Source organism: Leptopilina heterotoma, unplaced genomic scaffold (assembly GCF_015476425.1).
Source record: "Leptopilina heterotoma isolate Lh14 unplaced genomic scaffold, ASM1547642v1 Lhet_129, whole genome shotgun sequence".
Classification (NCBI taxonomy): Eukaryota; Metazoa; Arthropoda; class Insecta; order Hymenoptera; family Figitidae; genus Leptopilina; species Leptopilina heterotoma.
Genome location: NW_025110847.1, coordinates 357,448 through 381,475, shown reverse-complemented (window position 1 = coordinate 381,475; position 24,028 = coordinate 357,448). Strand labels below are relative to the sequence as shown.

Here is a 24,028-nt window from a genome sequence, read left to right as displayed (position 1 = left end):
AAATGTTTCTCTTTCTTTTTCAAAATATATATTATGTAAAAAAAAAATTATTGGAAAAAAAGACTGGAAAATTTTTTTTATATTCGAAATATTTTTTTATGTAAAAAAAAATGAAGAAATTGGAATTCTTAATATAAAATGATTGACAAAAAAAATTGGCTTAATTACGAAAAAGAAAAATAAACTGCCAATTTGAAAATGAGAATTTACGCGAAAAAAAATAGTATTGGTGATGTCAATTATGATGAAAATAAAAAAAAAAAAATTTTTTAAAAAAGAGAGGGAAAAAAAATTTTGCAAAACGCAGGTCTGACGATAAAAACAAAGTCATTGTATATTTTCTATACATATAATATTGACTGTAGATAATCAATGCGTTTAGCTGCGATTAAACGATGTGTTCTTTATTATTAAAAAAAAAAATTATTCATAATATTGTAATGCTGCGCGACACGTATTAGAATATAGATTAAAAAACGAGAGAAAGTGAGAGTAATTGAAAAGCGAAAAAGAGAGAAAGTAAAAAAAAGAATGAGAGAGAATGACAACAACAAAAAAAAAATAAAAAAAGAAACAATTTGTTTGTCTCCCCTTTCCACTGGGTGGAAAAATTTATACATATATACATATATGTGGCGACTATTAAATGGCCTATTGCATTCGTTACAGTAGTCCACGATAGAATTTTTGAATCTCCCCATAATTATTATTATTATTTATTTTCTTTATTTATTCAATTTTTCTGTTTTTTTTTTATTTATAATTAATTTGTATAACCCATGAGATACCCTGTAGAAATTTAAATATATATATATACATAATATACATATATATAAAAAAAAAGAATCACACGCTGGAAATACGAAATGACGTGTGTAAAACCCGTTTTGTTTATTAAAAAGTACTCGCAAAATTAATAAATCAAAAATTATTTATTTATTCCCAAAAATCCATGAAAATATTTCCAATTCATTATTCATTGTTAAAAAAAAATTTCTGTATTTTTAGGCTTAGCACTCATCTACTAAAACCTACTATTCTACTATTTACTACTTTTTTTACGTTATGCCACTATTTGGGTACTTTTTTTTAATTTCGACCACTAAAAAGCTACTATTCTTGTTTTTATTAGAATTTACTTTAAATTCGCTAATACTAGAAATCAAAAAACTATTCGAAAAAATTATAATCAAATTCTTTAAAACGATTCAATTATTTTCAAAAAATATTCGAAATTCTATTTTCAATATCTATAGTAATTCCATGAAATTTCGCAAAAGAATTCAATTATTTTGAAAAAATTGATAAAATTCATCTAAAATTCAATTATTCTCATAAATAATAAAATTTCCACAGGAATCCAATTATTTTTAAATAGCATTTTCTAAAAACTTTCGAAAAAATAAATTATTTAACAAAATTTTTATAAAATTCTTCCCAATAATTTAATTACTTTCACTAATAACATTTTTCATGAAAATACAATTTTTTAAAAAATTTTTTGATAGAATTCTATAAGCAAGAATTCAATTATTTTTATAAATAATATAACTCATTGAAAAATTTCAATTATTTTTTATACAATTTTAAATTAATTAATAAAATTCTTTGCAAAATTGAATTATTTTCATAAATAACAATATTCATCACAAGAAGTCAATTATTTTTAAAAGTAAAAAAATTTAATTTTAAGAAATAATGAATTATTCTTTCAATTATTTATTTTTGAATTTCAATAATTGAATATCTACTTGGCAGAAATTAAATTATTTTCATAGAACAATAAAGCTTTTCACAGGAATCTATTTATTTCTAATAGTTTTTTTTTAATAAAAAATATCGCGAGAGAAATCAATTATTCAAAATATTTTAATTAAATAGTTTTTTAAAAAATTTGTTTTAAATAATTTTTCGAGAAAATTCAATTATTTAGAAAAATTTAAAGAAAATTTCTCTCAAGAATTCAATTATTTTTACAAATGACAAAATTCTTAACTGAAATTAAATTACTTTTATAATAAAATATCTCAAAAGAATTCAATTATTTAAAAAGAAAATATTCAATTCTTTGCAAGAATTGAATTTTTTCTAATAATAATAAATTGTCACAGGAAAAATTTATTTTTAATACAATTTTATATGAATTCTTTGAAGAATTCAATTATTTGAAATTCTTTATTAAAAGTCTTCGTAAGAATTAAATTATTTTCAAAAATTTTGGTCGAATTATTTTCAAAAATTTTGATCAAATTCTTTACAAAAATTTTTTTTGAAATAATCCAATTATTCTTTTAGATTTTAATAAAATTCTTCCCAAGAATTCAATTATTTTGAGGAATTTTAATTAAAATTCTTTGCAAAATTCAATTATTTTCATAAAAATAACAATATTTATAAAAAGAATTCAATTATTTTTAAAACTAATAAATTTTTTCTTCGAAATTCAATTATTTAAAAAAAATTCTAATAATATCGTTCGCAAGAATTCAATTATTTTCATTAATAATAAAATGCTTTTTAGGAATTAAATTATTTTTAAAAAGAAAATTTAATAAAATGCCACATAGACATTAAATTATTGTGAAAAATTTTTATAGAATAGAATAGAATTTTAAAAGTGAGGAAAATAAAAAATATAGAATGCATTTTTTGTGAGTTTTGTGAAGTGTCTAAAACGAGTCTTTTTGGTCGTCAAGTTAATTTTTGGATAGCTACTTTTTTACTACTATTTTTAGTTTAAAAGCTACTTTTTTAAAATTAATTATCGAATGCGAAGTCTGGTATTTTTATTTTATTAATGAATGATTCGTATTTTAATTGATTTATTTATTAATTCGCAGTTTGAGGTTATTATTATTTATTAAATTCGGTTGAATGGTTTTTTTCATCATTCATGTTGATTTTTTCAATTATTGTGCTTAGTGCTGTTTATTAATTGACAGTTTGAGATTATAAACATCTTTCACGTCGATTTTTTCAATTATTTTAGAGGTGGCTTCGTGTCAAAATTTTAGTAACCTAAAATATACCTGTTTTTGTCTTTTTATTACATTACAGATAATTTATGTTTAAATAAGTAAAAAAATGGTTATTTAAAAAAATCGAGACGTGATGGAGATAAAGGGGCAATGGATTTGGATTCAACTGACAAAAATGCTTTAGGAATATGCAAGCTCCGATTCACTGAGTGAACACTTGCCAACTGTCGAATTCCGTTTTCATCTTGCAACATTGGGTAGTTGACAAACTTGAAAATTTCATCTAGCAGGGTTGGGCAGTTGGCAAAAAAAGTGGAAAATTGTCCAGTGGCGAATAAGGGTGCAATCCCATTACAGCAGAATACGTCGACCGAAAACAGAAAATCATGAGTGCGAAAGAGATAGATAGATATTGTTGTTCTTTTCACTCTCATGATTTTCTGCTTTCGGTCGACGTATTCTGCATACATGGGATCGCACCCTAAGGCTAGATTTACAAATGCGTTGAGTGAAGAAATATTCACCGACCGGTAAATATTTTTTTACTACTCGACAGATATGTAAATCTAACCTAATTGTTAAATAATAACTAAAATATTACTAAAAAATACTTTTTATTCAATTTTTTAAATTTATATTTTAAATTTTCATTCGAATAAAGTTCTGATAACTTTCAACAGAGAGCGTTTGTACAATAACGAACATTCCAATCTATGTTTAATTATTTTTTTTTCGTAGAGTGAAAATTAAACACCAGTTTTTCCTTTAATCCAATCGCGATAAAATGAAGTGCTACTGAATAATCCAGGATATTTTGCGCTTGACTTTTTAGACATACTAACAACACCAATCACCAAATCCTTGCCTTCAATTAATGGACCACCGGAATCACCCTGAAAAAAGTAAATTTTTTTTAAAGTACACCCAAATGCATATATTTTGTCTTTCCGGTTTGACGGAATTCTGAAAAGTCGTGTCCATTTCTATCAAATATTTTTAGTTCGTGACATACGAATGTTTATCATGAACTAAAAACATTTTGACAGAAATTACACGACGTCAGATCGGAAGGACAGCATAAATGCATTTGGGTGTACTTTTTACTTAATTAGTATTATAATAGTTCGTCTACAATAACTTTTTTTTAACTTTTATTATAATAAAGCCTCTTTCACAATGTTGCCGTATGCAAACAAGTGGAAGAAGGAAAACAAATCGTTTTTGCCTCTTGGCTACCATAACCTCGTAAATTTAAAACTGATTAGCTTAATTGCAAAAATCATAAAAGTTCATTATAAGTGTTTATTTTCCTTACCTGGCAAATATTCGAGATAGTACCATTTTTGTCCTTTGGTGTTCCATAGCATAAAACACTATTTTTGTGTGCAATATCAGGATACAATTCTTCGCATTGCTTATCACTGGACCTCTTTATACGAGCGGAGAGTAATGTTGGATTTGTACTTCCTCCCTGAATTTCAAATATTATAAGGTTAGAAAAAGTATTGTTTATTAATAACAATAAATATCTTTACATTGTACTATCTTTTTCGGTAATGAATCTGTTACTATGGAAACGTGTGCATTAGACAAGGAGAGAATGACATTTCCCACCTAAGTTGACACAGTTTAGCCGCGAGGAGCGCTGTAGTCGCAAAGTACCAACGGGGTAAAGGTCAATTCACAATAGATTTTCAAACCGAAACGTAGTAATTTTCTTTTTTTTTGTCAACTAACCAACTTTGCAAGGCGTAATTAACAAAAATTTCAACAAGGCTGGGTAGTTGACAAACAGTAGTTAGGTAATAAGGTAACTTTACAATACAAGCTATATTTCATGGTTAATATTGTGAAGGTTCATTCATAATGGTTAGGTGAAAATAAGGTACCTCTACAATACAAGCTATATTTCATGGTTATTATTGTAAAGGTTCATTCATAATGGTTAGGTGAAAATAAGGTACCTTTACAATACAAATTAACGATATATGTACTTCATCGCTGTTTTCGGCACTTACCCCGAGTTAACTCCGGGTTAATGGTGATTGGTTAGACCAACAGAATGTTTTTGATGATTGGATAATAGTTAACTCGGGGTTAACCCTGGGTGAGTGCCGAAAACAGCCTATATGATTAATATTGTAAAGGTTCATTTATAATGGTTTGATGAAAATAAAGTACCTTTACAATACAAATTAACGACATATGTACTTCATATAATTAATATTGTAAAGGTTCATTCATAATGGTTAGGTGGAAATAAGCTACCTTTACAATACAAATTAGCACTATATTTCATATGGTTAAGATTGTAAAGGTTCATTCATAATGGTTAGTTTGAAATAAAGTACCTCTACAATAAAATTTATCAAATTGAAGTTTAAAGGTTAATTCACAACACTTATTAGTAGATACTTAATTCCATCAAAATTATTATTAATTAAATAATTTTCAACTATTTGGAATAATTAATTTGCAAATAGAAAATAAATAAAATATTTATCAGTCTTACAATTGATGTGCAACCCCAGCCAGCAATTTGGGCCCATTTATCTTTTGGTGCTTGATTTTTTTTCGGTAATTTCGCTGGTTGGGTGAGCTCATCGTATTCGAATGGTGGATCAACCTTAAAGACGGCAATATCATAACCATCACTTTTTTCTTTACTTTTATCGCGACCAAATTTCTCATGCATATGATATTTCGTTATGTTGTGAATTTTCGGTGCTTTCTTGTCCTTTGTAATCATTTCCTTGGTGTAAGTGGTGCCGCTCACAACTTGGTACATGTCAATTTTTAGTTTATCGCCGATACTATTTGCAAAAGTATTTTTAATTTATATAAATTATTTATAAAATTTAGTTTAATAGTTTCATTTATAAAAATTTAATTTAAGTCAAATAAAATTAAAATTCCATAAAATTTAATTAAACTGAATAAGGTTTTAATTTATATTATATGATTAATCATTTTAATTTATAATTACAATTTATAAAAATTATAATTTGTAATTATAATTTTAAAAAATTTGTATTTAAAAAATAATTTATTTCTAATTAAATTAATTAAAATATAATTTAATTTAATAATTTTAATTAAATATTTCTTACTCCATAAAACAATGAGACGCTGATACTGCCCATGATTTACTGATTATTGCTGCACCGCATAAAGGATGGAAATTAATTCCAATTAAGGTTATTTCAACCTACAGAAAATTAAAATTTGTTATTCAAAATTAAGAAATTTTTTATATTCAAGAGAAAAATTAAAATCTTTTTATTTAAAAATTAAAAAAAAAAAAATTTGGAATGAAACTATAAATTCAAAATTTTACAAGAAAAATGAAATTCAAATTTTTTATATTTAAATATAATGATCAAAATTTTGAATAAAAATAAAATTTTAAAAATCTTTTATTAGAAATTAAAATTCAAAATTTTCTATAGCAAAATTTAAAATTTGAATTTTTAAAAAATTGTACTACGCTAATTAAGTATAATTTTTATATAATTACGATAACTTTTCAATTTTTTTTTGCACTCAACTAATTGTTATTTTATTACTTTTTCTATTTTGTCTTCTCTTTTTCTTTTATATATAAAATAATAGAAATTATAATTTGAAAAAATAAATTCTCACCAGAAATGGAAATTTCGATATATCAGTTTCATTACCGCCAATAATTCTATTTTGACCCCAAACTTCATAGAAATTTGCTGTTTCAAAATATAAAATTAAGAAGAATTAATTAACAATAAATTAAGTATTAATTAATATTGATTAAAATTAATTAATATAATTATTATAATAAAAATAATAAATTAATTATTATTTTTATTATTACTTTTTTATTTTTATTATTTATATTTTATGATTCGAAAAATTCAATTAAAATTAAAATTATAAAAAGAATATTTTAACAGGTTAAAAAAAATTTCTTTTTTACTTACACGCGACGAGTAATGAAAAAATAGTCAATGTCCATTTTGGAAGTGACATTGTAAATTTTTTTTTTTTAATATTAATAAAATAAATAATCATTATTCTGCCTTATATAGTAAAAAATGTCTTATCTTTATAGTGACGTCACAATTTAATAGGAATTTGTTTATTTTTATAAATATATAATATTTATAAAAAAAATTGTTATAATCACTAGTTTAGGCAACTTTTTTTTTCTCTACATTAAAAGTGGCATATTTTTTTCCATCTACTCATTGAGATAGCGCGTACAAAAAATAATAATTATTTATTTAAAACATGAAAAGTCGAGTAAGAAAATTAATATTTTTTTTCTAACGTTGATATTTTTTCTATACAAATTATTATAATTATATTGATAGCCAGTTTTATTATTTTCTAAATAAATTTATATTTTTATTATTAATATAGTATTTTATTTTTTATCTCTATTTTTTTATTATTTTAATTATTAATATTATTATTATTATTTATTTATTTTTTACTTATATAGAAAATTACAATTTTTTATTAAAAAATAAAGATTATTATTAATAATAGGGAACATATACAAATGATATAACAATGTGGGGGGAGGGGGTGAATTCTCAAAAAAGTGCGTAAAATTATTTGTGAACGCTCCCTTATTACTATTATTATTTTTTTTATTATTTATGTTATTATTTGTTGCACTATATTTATTACCTTATAATATTTTTTTTATATTTTTTTTAATTAATTTATTTATTTAATCAATAATAATTATTTTTTCAAAATATGATAGAAATTATTATTTTTATTAAATAAATATAGATAATATACTGATATACTTATATAATAAATACAATAAATTATAATGTATATTATATTTGTACACAATTTACTTTATCTTATTGTTATTATTTAAATATTATTTAATTCACATAATTTAATTATCTATTTAACAATTTGTTGTATTTTTATCTTTTTTTTTATTGTAAATTATTATTTTTATTGTGTACAGACCTTTAAAATCCAAATAGTAGTATTTTAAATTTTTTGAAAATTCAAATAATCCCGCGCTATTCGTCGCAGGCTTGCCACCTTTGCCACGTTTCAGAGCGACATAACCTCAAAATTTTGACAGTTCTCTTCTGTTCTTTCAATATTTGTCGCAATTGGTAAATATTTTTACAAGCAATGACCAAAGAAAAACAGTTTTAAAATATTTTTATTAAACAATTCCTCTGAGAAAATTATTAAATAATGTTTAAATAAGTGTATAAAAGTGAAAACAATGGATATCGAGACGGAAAAAGTGATAGAACTTGTATTTCCTGAAGGAATACCAGGTTAAAAGATTTGTCCTCGCGAAATTTGTTCTTTTGTTTTAAAAACAACTTTAAATTATCTATTCAATTATTTTTACTCTCTTTTTAAATTTTGAAAATATATTTACAGATTCTTGGAAGGAGAATCCTGATTTTTATCAATATTTGTCGAAATTAGGAGGATTTGACATCGATCAATTGAGTGAGTTTTGCAATATTTTTCTAACTCGAAACAATTTTTCGTTTATAAAAAACGTTCAAATTTTTTGAAAATAATATTAAAAATTATAAAATTATTATTATTATATTTTTCGTTACAAAAGAAATAAAAATAATAATTTTATAATAATTTTTAATAATAATTTCAATAAATTTGAACGTTTTTATGATCGAAAGATTTTTTCGAGTTAGAAAAATACAATAATAATAATTTTATAATTTTAATGTTAATTTTAAAAAATTTAAACGTTTCTATAAACGAAATATTTTTCTTTACAAAAATATAGGGGAACATAGTCTAGGTCGGCCACCTTTTTGACTTTTGTTTATAACTTTTTTTTAAAAATGAATTTGGACAATTGAAGTATATGGTTGGAAAGTCCTGTTTAATAGGAACATTTTTTCTGTACAAAGTAAATTGACAGGTTTAAAAATGAAAAAGTTATAAAGATTTAAAAAAAAAAAAATTTGTAGTCCAGGTTGGCCATTACAGTTAAGGTCGGCCATGTTTAAAATTCAAAGGGCATTAATCTTTAAAAAATAAAATAACATGTTTGGAGTTACGGAAAATTGATTCTTTATTGTTTACAGCTTGTAACTTAATGAAATAATAAAATAATAAAAATAAACAATATAAAAAAATAAATATAAATAAAAAAAAATTTTGCACTAAAATATTAATAAAATTAAATAAAAATATTAATAAGATGATCAATTATATTATGAGTTATATAGAATTGCAGTTTTTGCAAATGAAGTAGCTCGTCGTCATCTTTGCGCATTTTAAACACATAGTGGCCGACCTTGACAGTAAGTAGCATTACCGAATTGTTGTAACCATAAAGAAATACGTTTCGGGATTCGATTTTTTACTTTGTTTTCCTTTCAACCATGAGTCCCACAAATTTTCTGCATACTTGCCTTGACGATTCAATTTGTTTTTTATCTCTTATTAATGGTTTTTCACATTATGCACAAAACTTTTTTTCAGCTTTTTTTGTACCGACGTCACAGAAAACACAATTTTTGATTTTCCGAAAATGTAATTGAACAAAAAGTTAGGTTTCACTAAGACAAGCTTCGACAAATATGCGCGTAGGTGGCGCTAGTGAACTTGACAAAAAAACGCGAGTGGCCTACCTAGACAGTAGACCAACCTTGACTACATTCCCCTAATATAATAATTTTTTAATTTTTAATGTTAATTTCAAAAATTTTGAACGAAATATTTTTCCAATACAAATATTTTCAAGAATTATTCACTAAAATCAATTTTTAATATTAATTTCAAAACTGTTGAACATTCTTACGATCAAAATATTTTTTCAATAGAAATATTTTCAAGAATTATTCACGATTATCAAAAAGAAATTAAAAAATAAATAAAAATAGGTGAATAATTATATTATTATATATAATAACATGTAAATATATTAAATTAAATATTTTTTATCAATTTTTGATACGTGAACCCAATAGTTTTTATAATAAAATTTTAAATTGACAACGAAATAAATTAATTTCGTTTATTTAAAACTTTCTAAAACTTTAGAGAGATTGAGAGGGATTAAAAATATTGAATGTATGTAAAAATTCTTATTTTTTCAGATAAGGAACCCGATCATTTAGTTGATGAAAAAAATGCAGTTTTACAAAATACCCAGGATCTTGTTTTTGCCAATTATAAAACATTTATTCAAACTGCGGAGAGTTCGAGGGAAATTTTCAAACAAGTACAAGAAATATTTTAGTTTTTTCTTAACTTTGGTTTGATAATTTTTAAATTTTTCTCGTAGAGTAAATAAATAAAGTAAAATATAAATTAATAAATATATTTATTAATTTGTATTTTACTTTATTTATTTCGAAAGACGTTATATTTATAAATATAAAGTAAATTAAAAAAATGTTTAAATAAAGTAAATAAATAAAGTAAAATATAAATTAATTATTTACTCTATTTAAAAATTTTTTAATTTACTTTATATTTATAAATATAATTTTTATAAATATTTTCTAATTAGGTTTTGTTTTTTTGAAATTATTTTCACAAACGAAATCTAATTGTTCTCTTGTTTCTAATTTGTATCGCAGTTCAACGAAACGGAAAATAGATTGGAGAATTTGACAAAGGACATTCCACGATTCATTGAGAAATGTCAATTATTTTGCGATGCCTCAAAGGATATTAATTCACATCGCCGACTCAATGGTTTAACATTGAATAGAAGTGGAGAACTTTTGGAGATTCTTGAAATGCCACAACTTATGGAATCGTGCTTACGAAGTAATCAATATAATGAGGCTTTGGAAATATCGCAATACGCCCGACAATTGGGCACGAAACATGGCGATATTCCTATTGTTGCGGTGAGAATTTTTATTGCAGAACGTTATTTCTATTTAATTTATTAAAATTAATTTCAATTATTTTCATTTCAAATTATTAAAAAGTTGTTCATTTTACAGAAATTTTATTTAACATCCAGATGGTTATTACTCAATAGAGTAGTATAAGCCGAGTTGGCGTAAGGTTTTTTAAATTTCGTTTGTAATAAATATTCTTTTGCGAAAAAGAAAGAAAATTCGAAAACTGTAAACGAATTTGCACAAAAGAATATCATTTTTTTAAAGGCTTGCAAATTTTGGTTATAATTTTTTCTAAAATATCAGGCTTTGCACTCATCTACTACAGGGTTGCCACAAGTCAGGGAAAAGTCAGGGATTTTTATTAAAAGTACTGGAAAAAATTTAAGTTTTAGAATTTATAAGAAAATTCTGAATTTTGGTATTTTTTTTGTTTGCCTCACAAACTATGAAATTGACAAGAATTTTAATACAAAACTTTCAACTTTTTCTGTTTCTGACAATAATTTCTTTTTAAATAACTTCATTCTTCAACAACTATCATCAAATTATTACTCAAAAATTATTTAATGAATAATTTTACTTCAAAATTTATTACATTTCAAAAGAGTTGCGTTTAAAATCTGCATAAATAGATCAACTTCAAAGGCTTCAATATGAAATTTTTTAAAATTTCAATTTTTGATCAATTTAAATAGAAATTTTAAGAACAACTGATTAAAAAAATTCAATTATTTTTAAAAATTTATAAACATTCTCGTCAAAATTTCAATTATTTTTATAAATAATACAATATTCTTCTCCGAAATTCAATTATTTTCAAAAAATTTAATAAAATTCTTGGCAAAATTTCAATTATTTTCAAAAATTTTCCTCATTTCAATTATTTTTAATATCTACTATTTTAATAAAATTTTACAAAAGAATTCAATTATTTAAACGAAATTTTAATAAAAATTTCACAGGAATTCAATTACTTTTCAATTTTTTTATAAATTTCTTCGCACCAATTCAATTATTTTTAATTCTTTAATGAAGTTTATCGAAAGAATTCAAATATATTCAAAGAATAGAAAAAAATAGTTCTGAGAAATTCAATTATTTCGCAAAATTTAAATCAAATTCTTTTAAAAATTCTATTATTTAAAAAAATTTTGACAACATTTTTTACAAGATTTAGTTAATAAAATTGCAATTTTAATAAAATTTTCCTATATAATTCAATTATTTTCAATACAATTCTTCTTAAGAATTCAATTATTTTCACAAATAATACATTTTTTCTATGGGAATTCAATTATTTGAAAAAAATTTGAATAAAATTCTTCGTAAGAAATCAATTATTTTCATAAATAATAAAATTTTTCTCGAGAATTAAATTATTTAAAAAAATTTGATAAAATGTTTCATAAATTTGAAAAATTATAATAAAATTGACTATAGAATACAATTATTTTCGTAAAATATAACATTCCTTATAGGAGTTACAATTTTACTGTCAAGTTTGTAAAAATCTTCGAAAAAATTCAATTATTTTCTTAAAAAATAAAATTTTTCGAAGCAATTATTATTTAAGAAATTTTAATTAAATTCTTCACAAGAATTCAAATTTTTTTCAAAAATAAAACTTTTCACAAGAATTTAATTATTTAAATAAAAATTTTATAAAATTCTTCGTCATATTTCAATTATATTCAATTTTTTAATAAAATTTTGTCGATGGAATGTAATTATTTAAAAAATGTTATAAAAAATTCTGAGAAATTCAATTATTTAAAAAATTTGAATAAAATTCTTTACAAGAAATTAATTTATTATCATAAATAATAATATTTTTCTCCGGAATCGAATTATTTTCAGAAATAAAATTCTTCACAGGAATTCAATTCTTTAAAAATGTCTTTAATAAAATTCGTTGCAAGAATTAAATTACTTTTATAAATAACAATATTTATAGCCGAGTTTCAATTATTTTTTATGTACAATTTTACATAAACTGATAGAAAATTGCATTTATTCTTTATAATTTTTTTAAAATTCGCCGAAAGAATTCAATTATTTTTAGAATTTTTTTATAAATTTCTTTAAAAAAATTCAATTTTAAGAAATATTTAATTATTTAATAGATTATTTATCTTTGCATTTAAATAATTGAATTCTCGAAAAATTTTCTAATAAAAATTGATTGAAAATAAATTCCAATTAAAATTTGAAATTATAATTGAATATTAAAAGCATCATAGCGTGAATTTTGAAAAGGGTTAAAAATGAAAATCTTTGAAAATTTAAATTTATAGTTGCAATATTCTTATAGTATAAAATAATGATTTTATCACTCTGTCATTTTAAATTTATTATAAAACGTGAAGAAAGTGATTGATTTCTTCATGTTTTATAACAATTTTTGATAAGTTGTTTAATTTCAGAAGGTTTGGATTTGAAATCCTTAATTTCTATAGAAAAATAATAATGATTAACTATTTATTTAAAAAAGAAGTTATTGATGTTGTCGAATAATTTGACACTTAAAGAAATTCGTAAATATAAATGTAATAGTGAGTATCTAATAATTTTTGGAGTGAATCGGTATATTCTTCAGGGTCAGGGAGAAAGTCAAAATTTTGTCTGGAAATCAGGGAAAAGTCAGGGAAAAAAAATTTAATTTTCGTGGCAACCCTGCTATTAGGGTTAATATTATTTTTATTATTATAAATTATTAATGAAGATGAATTTTCGCGAAATTAAAAAAAAAAAAATTCGTTTCAAATTCCAGTCGGTTGTGGCAGAAATTGAAAACAGTTGGTCGAGTATGGTTGGTCAGGTGGTTGGTTCCCTTCGTGGAGATTTGCCACTTCCTCGATGTCTTCAATTAGTCGGTTTGTTGCGTTCAATGGACGCCTTTACGGAACCCGAACTAAGAATTAAATTTCTCCAAGCGCGCGATAGTTGGCTCCAAGGATTACTCTCGGCGATTCCAAACGAAGATCGTAAGATTTAATTATGTAAATTACAATTTTTTTTTCTAAATATTTTTTAATTTTCATTTTTACTTTAATTTCATTTTTTTTTTAATTTTTCAGTAATTTTAAATTTAAAATTTAAATTTTTAAATAGTTTTAGATTTGAAATCCTAATTTTTAAACAGTTATAGATTTGAAATTTTAAAAAGAATCGTTTATTAACTAATAAATTAGTATTATTTCCAAAAATTGTTATAAAATTTTGGGATATACTCCAATAATTTTTTAATAAAAATTTAATAAAGTTCTTCATAATAAGAATTCTATGATTTTTTAATACTTTAATTTAATTCAAAATTTTAATTAACAATGATTTTTTTGCAGCGAATTTCCACCTGACGAAAACAATCGAACTCTCGAGGATTCATTTATTTAATATTATCACTCAATATCGTGCGATGTTCAGCGATCAGGATCACATTAGTTTGGGACGTGATATTTCGATAAACGAGTCGGCAATTTTCTATCATTGGCTCGAGGAAAAAGTGAGATGAAAATTAAAACAAAAAGAAATGTTTATCTATTTTTTAAAAATATTTAATTTTTTTTTACTTGTTTACTTTATTAATTAAATAAACGGCTTTTTCGACATTTTTGTATTTTTAATCGACTAAAGCGACTTTTTTGTTCCTTAAAGTCGATTCGAGGCCTGTTTCTTTTTTAATTGTTTTCTTTATTTATTTGTTTTTTTTTCACATTTACTTGATTTATTTTTATTTTTTACTTATTTGATTTTTTTTCTTTTCTTTTCTTTAGATTTCGCAATTCCTCGGAACATTGGAACAAGATTTACCTGGAGTAAATTCTATTGATTCAATTCTCGGACAGTGTACGTACTTTGCTCTATCATTCGGACGAGTTGGAGCCGATTTCACTGGGCGAATGTCGGCCATTTTTGTCAAAGTTATCGGCGATAAAGTCGAGGCGAACATTTGGAGAGCAACGAAAAAATTTGAAAAGGACATGGAAACTTTTACGCTTATCAATAAAGTTCAACGTTCGGATGTTAAAGTCGAAAATGTCGCTCCGTCTGTAAGTTTTTCTTTGAATTTAGAATAATTTTGAACGAAGAAAAGTATTTAAAATTTTCTTTTTTAAAAGAGGTTTGTTTTAATTATTTTCTTTACTTTATTTCTTTTATTTACTTTTTTATTTTCTTTATTTATTTTACTAGCAAATAATACGCGCGGAACACGGTATTCCATTTACTATTATTTTGTAAATTAAAAAGTTTTATATTTTCAAGAATAAACTTCAATTTTTGAATAATTACAGATTCAAAATTTAAAGATAATATAAATTTTTCTGAGAAATTAAAATAATTTTTAATACAATTTTAATTAAATTTCTAGGAAAAAATTCAATTATTTTCAAGATAATTTTTAAAAAATTACTCTAACAGGTTCATATTATTTTTAAAAAGTTTAATAAAATTTTTCTAAAGAATTCAATTATTCTTAAAAATTTTTTATTAAAATTCTTTGTAAATTTCAATTGTTTTAAAAATTTTTAATTAAAATTACTTTAAAAAATTACATTATTTTAACGAAATAAAAAAAATAATCAAATTAATTAATTCTTAAAAAGAATTTCATTTTCAAATTTTTTAATAAATACTTTACAAGAATTCAATGATTATTTCAGTACATCGACAAAATTTAATTATTTCTGGAAATAATTGAATTCTTGAAAAGAATTTTTACAAAATTTTAAAAAGTAAGCTAATTGTTGTGAAGAATTCTATTAAAATATTGTATTTAAAATAAGTGAATTCCTATGCAAAATTTACTAGTTATTGATATTATTCAATTGTTTCGAAAAATTAAAAGAAAAATGTTTAAAAGATAATTTAATTTTTCCTGGAATTCAATTAAAATTGTATTTAAAATAATTTAACTTTTGTGAAAAATTCAATTATTTTTTTTAAATAATTGAAATTTCTCGGAGAATTTTTACAAGATTTAAAAGAAATTGTAATTTTCGAAGAAGTTAATTAAAATTTGTATTGAAAATAAGTAAGTGAAATCCTGATCAGAATTTTATTATTTATATAAAAATAATTGTATTTTTTACGAAGATTTTAATTATTTATAAACTAGCCAAACTATCCGCGCGCAAGCGCGCGGGAATGTTGTATGGGGCTGCTTATTTTAAACAATTTAAAAAATTTTAAAGAAATAATTATTATAACCTTACAAAGAGATTTAACTAACTAAAATTCAAATAATTTCACTCAATGGTCTCAATTTAAATAGAATTTACATTACTAGACTTAAACTATGGCTAGAACAATTACAATTAGTATCTGGGTCATCTTCTGCATTGCTTATTTTCTAAAGCCATTTTAAATTAAATACTTTTCAAAGAAATAATAATTATTACACAATGAAAAAAGTTTTACTTGAAATAGCGATAAGTTTCTCTAGAATAACGAAAGTATTAATTGAAGCACTGAAAAATTTCGCTACTAAAGTGAAATCTGTAGTTCATTCAGCTAAATATTTTTTGCCGTGCATAACGAAAAAAGAATTAAATTAACATCAGATTTTCTACATTAAAAAAAAAAACGAATTCAAATAGAAATTAATCATTTTACAACTTAACCAAATTCACCACAGAAATCACTGAATTCGATAATTTAGAAGAAAGTCAGACAAAAGCAGGGTTCCTACAGAATCTGGAAAATCATGAAAATGGTATGGAATTTTTAAAAGGCTTCTGGAAATCAGGGAAATCATGGAAAAGGCCTGGAATTTTTAAAAGTTTCTAAATTTTTTCAGTTTTCCATTTTTTCTCTTGAATAAAAATTCAAATAATAATAAAGCTAAATGGCATAAAAGACAAAAAAAATGTTGAATTTTAAGCAATTCGATTTTTCGGATTTTTGATAATTTTTAATAATTTTTGATTTTTTACCAAAGAGTCGAGAAAATTTGATAAGTAAAGTATTTTCCAAAAGCACAAAAATAATGAAGCTTAATCCCATAAAAGAGAAGAAAAAATGTTGAATTTTAAGAAATTTGGATTTTTGAATTTTTGATAATTTTAGATTTTTTACCAAAGAGTCGAGACTATTAAATAAGTAAAGTATTTTCCAAAAGCACAAAAATAATGAAGCTAAATCCCATAAAAGAGAGGAAAAAATGTTGAATTTTAAGAAAAACGGATATTTGAATTTTTTCGAATTTTTGATAATTTTAGATTTTTTACCAATGATTCGAGACAATTTAATAAGTAAAGTATTTTCCAAAAGCACAAAAATAATGAAGCTAAATCCCATAAAAGAGAAGAAAAAATGTTGAATTTTAAGAAATTTGGATTTTTGAATTTTTTCGAATTTTTTATAATTTTAGATTTTTTACCAAAGATTCGAGACTATTAAATAAGTAAAGTATTTTCCAAAAGCACAAAAATAATGAAGCTTAATCCCATAAAAGAGAAGAAAAAATGTTGAATTTTAAGAAATTTGGATTTTTGAATTTTTTCAAATTTTTTATAATTTTAGATATTTTACCAAAGAGTCGAGACAATTTAATAAGTAAAGTATTTTCTAAAAGCACAAAAATAATGAAGCTAAATCCCATAAAAGAGAAGAAAAAATAGTGAATTTTAAGAAAAACGGATATTTGAATTTTTTCGAATTTTTGATAATTTTAGATTTTTTACCAAAGAGTCGAGACAATTTAATAAATAAAGTATTTTCCCAAAGCACAAAAATAATGAAGCTAAATCCCATAAAAGAGAGGATAAAATGTTGAATTTTAAGAAAAACGGATTTTTGAAATTTTTCGAATTTTTGATAATTTTAGATTTTTTACCAAAGAGTCGAGACTATTGAATAAGTAAAGTATTTTCCAAAAGCACAAAAATAATGAAGCTAAATCCCATAAAAGAGAAGAAAAAATGTTGAATTTTAAGAAATTTGGATTTTTGAATTTTTTCGAATTTTTGATAATTTTAGATTTTTTACCAAAGAGTCGAGACAATTTAATAAGTAAAGTATTTTCCAAAAGCACAAAAATAATGAAGCCTAATCCCATAAAAGAGAAGAAAAAATGTTGAATTTTAAGAAATTTGGATTTTTGAATTTTTTCGAATTTTTGATTATTTTAGATTTTTTACCAAAGAGTCGAGACTATTAAATAAGTAAAGTATTTTCCAAAAGCACAAAAATAATGAAGCTAAATCCCATAAAAGAGAGGAAAAAATGTTGAATTTTAAGAAAAACGGATATTTGAATTTTTTCGAATTTGTGATAATTTTAGATTTTTTACCAATGATTCGAGACAATTTAATAAGTAAAGTATTTTCCAAAAGCACAAAAATAATGAAGCTAAATCCCATAAAAGAGAAGAAAAAATGTTGAATTTTAAGAAATTTGGATTTTTGAATTTTTTCGAATTTTTTATAATTTTAGATTTTTTACCAAAGAGTCGAGACTATTAAATAAGTAAAGTATTTTCCAAAAGCACAAAAATAATGAAGCTAAATCCCATAAAAAAGATGAAAAAATGTTGAATTTTAAGAAAAACGGATATTTGAATTTTTTCGAATTTTTGATAATTTTAGATTTTTTACCAATGATTCGAGACAATTTAATAAGTAAAGTATTTTCCAAAAGCACAAAAATAATGAAGCTAAATCCCATAAAAGAGAGGATAAAATGTTGAATTTTAAGAAATTCGGATTTTTGAATTTTTGATAATTTTCGATAATTTTAGATTTTTTACCAAAGAGTCAAGACAATTTAATAAGTAAAGTATTTTCTAAAAGCACAAAAATAATAAAGCTAAATCCCATAAAAGAGAAGAAAAAATGTTGAATTTTAAGAAAATCGAATTTTTGAATTTTTTCGAATTTTTGATAATTTAAATTTTTTACCAAAGAGTCGAGACAATTTAATAAGTAAAGTATTTTCCAAAAGCACAAAAATAATGAAGCTAAATCCCATAAAAGAGAAGAAAAAATGTTGAATTTTAAGAAATTTGGATTTTTGAATTTTTTCGAATTTTTGATAATTTTAGATTCTTTACCAAAGAGTCGAGACAATTTAATGAGTAAAGTATTTTTTACATTAAAATGTTTGACATTAAAAAATAAAAAATGCCAATACTTAACCCACAAAATTTAATTTTCAAAACAAACAAATGAATGCAGATAATTTGCTAACGGAAAGGAACTTACGATTATTATAATGTATTGACTTTTTGCAAAGAATTTTATTACAATTATTGAAAATAATTAAATTTTTGGTAAAATTCTTCAAAATTTCCAGTATAAATTATGAAAAAAACTTCATTATTTTTTAGAAAATTGAAATAAATTCTTCAAAACAATTCAATTATTTTAAAGAATTTTAATATAAATCTTGCCAAGAATTAAATTATTTTCAATACAATTTTAATTACACTTTCTCGAAAGAATACAATTATTTTTATAAATATTAATTTGCATTCAATTATTTTCAACAGTTTTTATCAAATTTTTAAGAAAAATGAATTATTTTTATACATTTTTATAAAATTTTTACGATTGAATTTAATTATTTTCAAAAATTCTGATAAAATTCTTCGCAAGATTTCAATTATTTTTATAAATTGTCAAATTCTTTGCGAGAATTCAATTATTTTTATAAATTGTAATAAAATTTTTCTGAAAAATTCAATTATTCTCAAAAGTTTTTGATAAAATTGTTTGTAAATTTCAATTATTTAAAAAATTTCCAATTGAAAATTATTAAAGTAAAACTAGGGTAAACGTACCAATTTTCGAGGATGGTTCCTGTTGTCGAGTAAACAAACTTTGAATTTTATTTAAACAATGTAGCACATTGTAAATAAAAAAAAATAATAAATATTAATTTTTTTATGCGTTGTAAATGTAAAAAAAATATATTAATATTATATAAACAAACAAATGAGACATTTTAGACAATATTTTTTGGTTATTACCATGGTAACATCGACAAATGGAACACCCTCGGCAATTGGTACACTTACCCTACATTAGGTATTTTTACGAAGTTTAAAAAAAAATCTTCAAAAAAATTTAATTATTTATGTTTTTGTTTAAAATAATTTAATTTTATATCAATAATTTTAGTAAAATTTAATAATTAATTTTCAGTACAATTTTAATAATGCATTCTTTGGAAGAATTCGATTTTTTTCATAAATAATAATATTCTTTGCGAGAAGTTAATCAATTTTATTTCTAAAACTTTATTATTCTCCTTTTTTCAATTTACAGGAAAATCCTCCGGAGCAATTGATGGAATTTTATCCCCTCGCTGAATATTGTAACGGATTAATAGCGACTTTCAATGAATTTCGACTATGTTCGCCGATTGCGCTCTCGCAAAATTTTACAAAACTGATGCAAGAATCACTTTCTTGTGTTGCAAAAGCAATGTTATTTTTTTACAAACAGGAGCAACAGGTATTTTTTCAGGAAGAAATAATTTCATTCCGTTTTTTTTCACATTTTTTGTTCTTTTTTCGCTTTTTTTTTGGTTTCTTTCTGGTTTTCATTTTATTTATTCGAAAAATTTTTTTTTTGGAAATTTATTTATTTGTTTTTCTCGCATTTTTCTTGTTTTCAACTGTTTTTTTTTATTTTATTTATTCAAAATATTTATTTCTTTTTGTGAAATTTATTTATTTTAAAATAATATTTTTTTTCGCTTTTTTCCTTTTCTTCAAAAGTTTTTTTTAAACTTTTTATAAAATTTTATTTATTCAAAAACTTTATTTCTTTTTATGAAATTTATTTAATTTGAAACATTTTTTCCATTTTTTTTTCTTTTGGGAAATTTGTTTCCCTTTTTTTCCAACAGTTTTTTTTTTGTTTTATTTATTGAAGAAAAATTTTTTCTTTTTTTTCTCTGGCAATTTTTCTACTTTTCAGGCCTTCACCGCAAACGAAAGGGAAAATATGTTGAAATTCGTCGACTGCCTCAGCGAGCAATTAATTCCCTACGTTCAATTTTGCATTCACGCACTTTTTCCCGCCAATCAAATAGCGACACATCTCGAAATTTCTCCCATTCAATCGCAGAAAGAGGTAAACAGAAAAGAAAAAAATATATTAAAAAAAATTCAATTCTTTTTTCCCTAAAAAAAAAAAAAAAAATTCCAAAAAAAAATTGAAAATTATCCTTAAATAATTATTTTTTAATTTTCTGTCTACAGGGCGTGACTTATTTGAATGAGAAATTAATTCTCGAACCACTTGCAACACTACTTCCGATTCGTGATATTCCAAAGGATTCATTTCTCCACGAATTTCCCATCTCGGAAACATTCAAAACGAAAGAATTGGAAAATTTCCCAACGAAAATTTCTTTAGATGAAAATATTAATTTGGAAAATTTAACGATAACAACAACAGTTTCTGAAGGTGAAACAATTACAGAGATGAGGGAGGAAAGAAATGTGGATATGGAAATTTCAACTGATGTGAGTACAAAAAATGTCGAGTCAATTTTATCTCAAGGGGAAAATGCTGCTGAAAATGCGGACGAGTCAATTATTAAATTATCAACGACGGAGTTTGCAGAAAAAAGTGAGAATTAAATTCTGTGATTTTCCGATTGAGAATTTGTTGCGTGTAAATAAAATTTTAATCTCAATATTATTTTCGAAAAATTATTCTCGAAGTTTGAAAAAAAAGTTTTTCTGTTTAAAAAATTAATTGAAAATTGAGCAATATTTATTATTTTCAAAAAGAGAAACAAATTTTCTTTTGTTTAAAAATTTTATATCGAAATTAAGAAATATTCTTAATTATTATTTAAAAAAAAAGTATTTTTACTTAAATTTTATATTTAAATCGAGAAATACTATTAGTATTAATTATAACATATTTTAACTTTAAATTAAAATAATTAAAACAAAATATTTGTTGCAATATTTCAAGAAGTCACATTTTTTTTAAATCGAAAAAATTGCCCTTTTTTCCGGAAAATAGTACAAAAAAAATAAAAAAGTCAAAATTAACGAAAGTTGAATTTTGTATAGACAGGGTTGCCACAGGTCAGGAAAACTAGAGAAAAGTCAGGGATTTTTCTTAAAAGTACTGGAAAAAATTTAATATTTATAATTTATAAAAAAATTTTGAATTTTTGTTTCTTTTTCTTTGCCTCGTAAACTATGAAATTACCACGAATTCTTAAAAAAAAAACCTTACATTTTTTCTATTTCTGATAATAATTTATTTTAAATAACTAAATTCTATTGAAGAACTGCCATAAAGTTATTACTTATAAATCATTTAATGAAGTATTTTTTTGAAAAATTTTAATTTCAATTCTGTTGAAATTAGTTTCAATTTTTGAAATTTTAACGCAATTCTTTAAAAGAATTCAACTATTTTAATAAATAGTAAAATTCTTTCAAGAAATCCAATTATTTTCAAAATTTAAAAAAAAAATTATTTTTATAAATAGCAAAATTCTTCGCCGAAATTCAATTATATTCAGGAATTTTTATAAAATTCATTGTAAAATTCAATTATTGTCATAAATAACAATATTCATGACAAGAATTCAATTATTTCCAAAATTAATAAAATTCTTCGCAAAAATTCAATTATTTTCTAAGAATTTTAAAAAAAAAGAAGAATTTTTAAAAAGTCCTCGTCAACATTTCAATTTTCTTTATAAATGAATAGCAAAATTCAATTATTTTCATAAATAACAATATTTATTACAAGAATTCAATTATTTTCAAAAGTTAAAAAATTCAATTATTTTGAGAAATTTTCTTAATTCAATGATTTTAAATGTTTATTATTTTAATAAAATTTCCCAAAATAATTCAATTATTTAAAAACAATTTTGATAATATTCTACACAAGCATTCAGTTATTTTATGAAAAGAATAAAAATTTCACAAGAATTCAATTATTTAAAATAGAATTGGCATAAATTTTTACGAAAAAATCAAATGTTTTAAAATTTGGCATTAAATTCTTTGCAGTGATTCAATTATTATTTAATTAATTTTATAGATTTTAAAATTCTTTTCAGAGATTTAATTATTTTCATAAATAATAAAATTATTCGGAGGAAGTAAATTGTTTTCATAAATAAAAATATTCATCACAAGAATTCAATTATTTTCAAAGCTTTTAATAAAATTCTTCGTAGAAATTCAATTACTTGCAAAGATTAATAAAATTATTCACAGCAATTCAATTATTTTCCAAAAATAATAAAATTCTTCTCAGAAAATCAATTAATTTTTAAAATTAAAATATTTAAAAAAGAATTAAATAAAATTCTTCGCAAGAATTCAATTATTTCCATGAATAAAAAAATTCTTCTCAGAAATTCTATTATTTTTAAAAAAATTAATAAATTCTTGAATTCTTTCTTTAATTCTTCACAATTATTCAATTATTTTTCCAAATAAGAAAATTTTTCACGAGAATTCAATTATTTAAAATAAAATTGAATAAAATTCTTCGCAAGAATTTAATTATTTTCATAATTAATAAAATTCTTCTCAGATAGAAATTAAATTATTTTTCAAAAAATTGATAAATTCTTGAATTTTTTCTTAAATTCTTTACAATTATTCACGAAAATTCAATTATTTAAAAAAGAATTAAATAAAATTCTTTGCAAGAATTCATTTATTTTCATAAATAAAAAAATTCTTTTCAGAAATTCAATTATTTTTATAAATAAAAAAATTCTTCTCGGAAAATCAATTATTTTTTAAAATTCAATTATTCAAAATTCAAGAATTCAATTATTTAAAAAAGAATTATATAAAATCCTTCGTAAGAATTCAATTATTTTCATAAATAAAAAAATTCTTCTCAGAAATTCAATTATTTTTCAAAAAAATTGATAAATTCTTGAATGTTTTCTTTAATTCTTCACAATTATTCAATTATTTTCCCAACTAATAAAATTTTCACTATAATTCAATTATTTAAAAAAAAAATTAAATAAAATTCTTCGCAAGAATTCAATTATTTTCATAAATAATAAAATTCTTCACAGGAATTAAATTATTTACCAAAAGTAATTGAATTCATTACAGGAATTGAATTTTTTTTTCAAAAAATAAATTCTTGCATAAAATTTCTCGCAATAATTCAATTATTTTTATAAATAATAAAACGTGAAATGCAGAATTTAAATTATTTTAAAATACAATTT

At 22.2% G+C, this 24,028-nt stretch overlaps 2 protein-coding genes across 2 annotated transcripts; one reads left to right on the top strand and one right to left on the bottom strand.

The window, feature by feature from the left end:
- Positions 1-3,575: 3,575 nt before the first annotated feature.
- LOC122512877 (plasma kallikrein-like) lies at positions 3,576-6,987 on the bottom strand. The gene is made up of 6 exons (XM_043628988.1): positions 6,932-6,987; positions 6,621-6,697; positions 6,089-6,186; positions 5,491-5,791; positions 4,294-4,449; positions 3,576-3,871 (listed from the first exon to the last, which is right to left on the bottom strand). The coding sequence occupies exons 1-6, from the start codon at positions 6,978-6,980 to the stop codon at positions 3,725-3,727; spliced, it is 828 nt and encodes a 275-aa protein (XP_043484923.1). The 5' UTR covers positions 6,981-6,987; the 3' UTR covers positions 3,576-3,724.
- A 1,058-nt stretch (positions 6,988-8,045) lies between these two features.
- On the top strand, positions 8,046-21,487 carry LOC122512876 (conserved oligomeric Golgi complex subunit 8). The gene is made up of 10 exons (XM_043628987.1): positions 8,046-8,272; positions 8,382-8,453; positions 10,079-10,203; positions 10,565-10,840; positions 13,611-13,824; positions 14,182-14,342; positions 14,614-14,889; positions 20,107-20,295; positions 20,764-20,919; positions 21,048-21,487. Exons 1-10 carry the CDS (start codon positions 8,218-8,220, stop codon positions 21,429-21,431), a joined length of 1,908 nt encoding a protein of 635 aa, XP_043484922.1. The 5' UTR covers positions 8,046-8,217; the 3' UTR covers positions 21,432-21,487.
- The last annotated feature ends 2,541 nt before the right edge of the window (positions 21,488-24,028 follow it).

What these genes read in the sequence shown, in the direction of transcription:
- LOC122512876 (XM_043628987.1), top strand. Translation starts at nt 8,218, where the DNA reads ATGGATATCGAGACGGAAAAAGTGATAGAACTTGTATTTCCTGAAGGA. An exon ending in CGAGGGAAATTTTCAAACAA is followed by an intron (nt 10,204 to 10,564) that starts GTACAAGAAATA and finishes TTTGTATCGCAG; the next exon opens with TTCAACGAAACGGAAAATAG. An exon ending in TTTACAAACAGGAGCAACAG is followed by an intron (nt 20,296 to 20,763) that starts GTATTTTTTCAG and finishes TCTACTTTTCAG; the next exon opens with GCCTTCACCGCAAACGAAAG.
- LOC122512877 (XM_043628988.1), bottom strand. Translation starts at nt 6,980, where the DNA reads ATGTCACTTCCAAAATGGACATTGACTATTTTTTCATTACTCGTCGCG. An exon ending in TTTTTCATTACTCGTCGCGT is followed by an intron (nt 6,698 to 6,931) that starts GTAAGTAAAAAA and finishes ATTTTGAAACAG; the next exon opens with CAAATTTCTATGAAGTTTGG. An exon ending in CTATCTCGAATATTTGCCAG is followed by an intron (nt 3,872 to 4,293) that starts GTAAGGAAAATA and finishes TACTTTTTTCAG; the next exon opens with GGTGATTCCGGTGGTCCATT.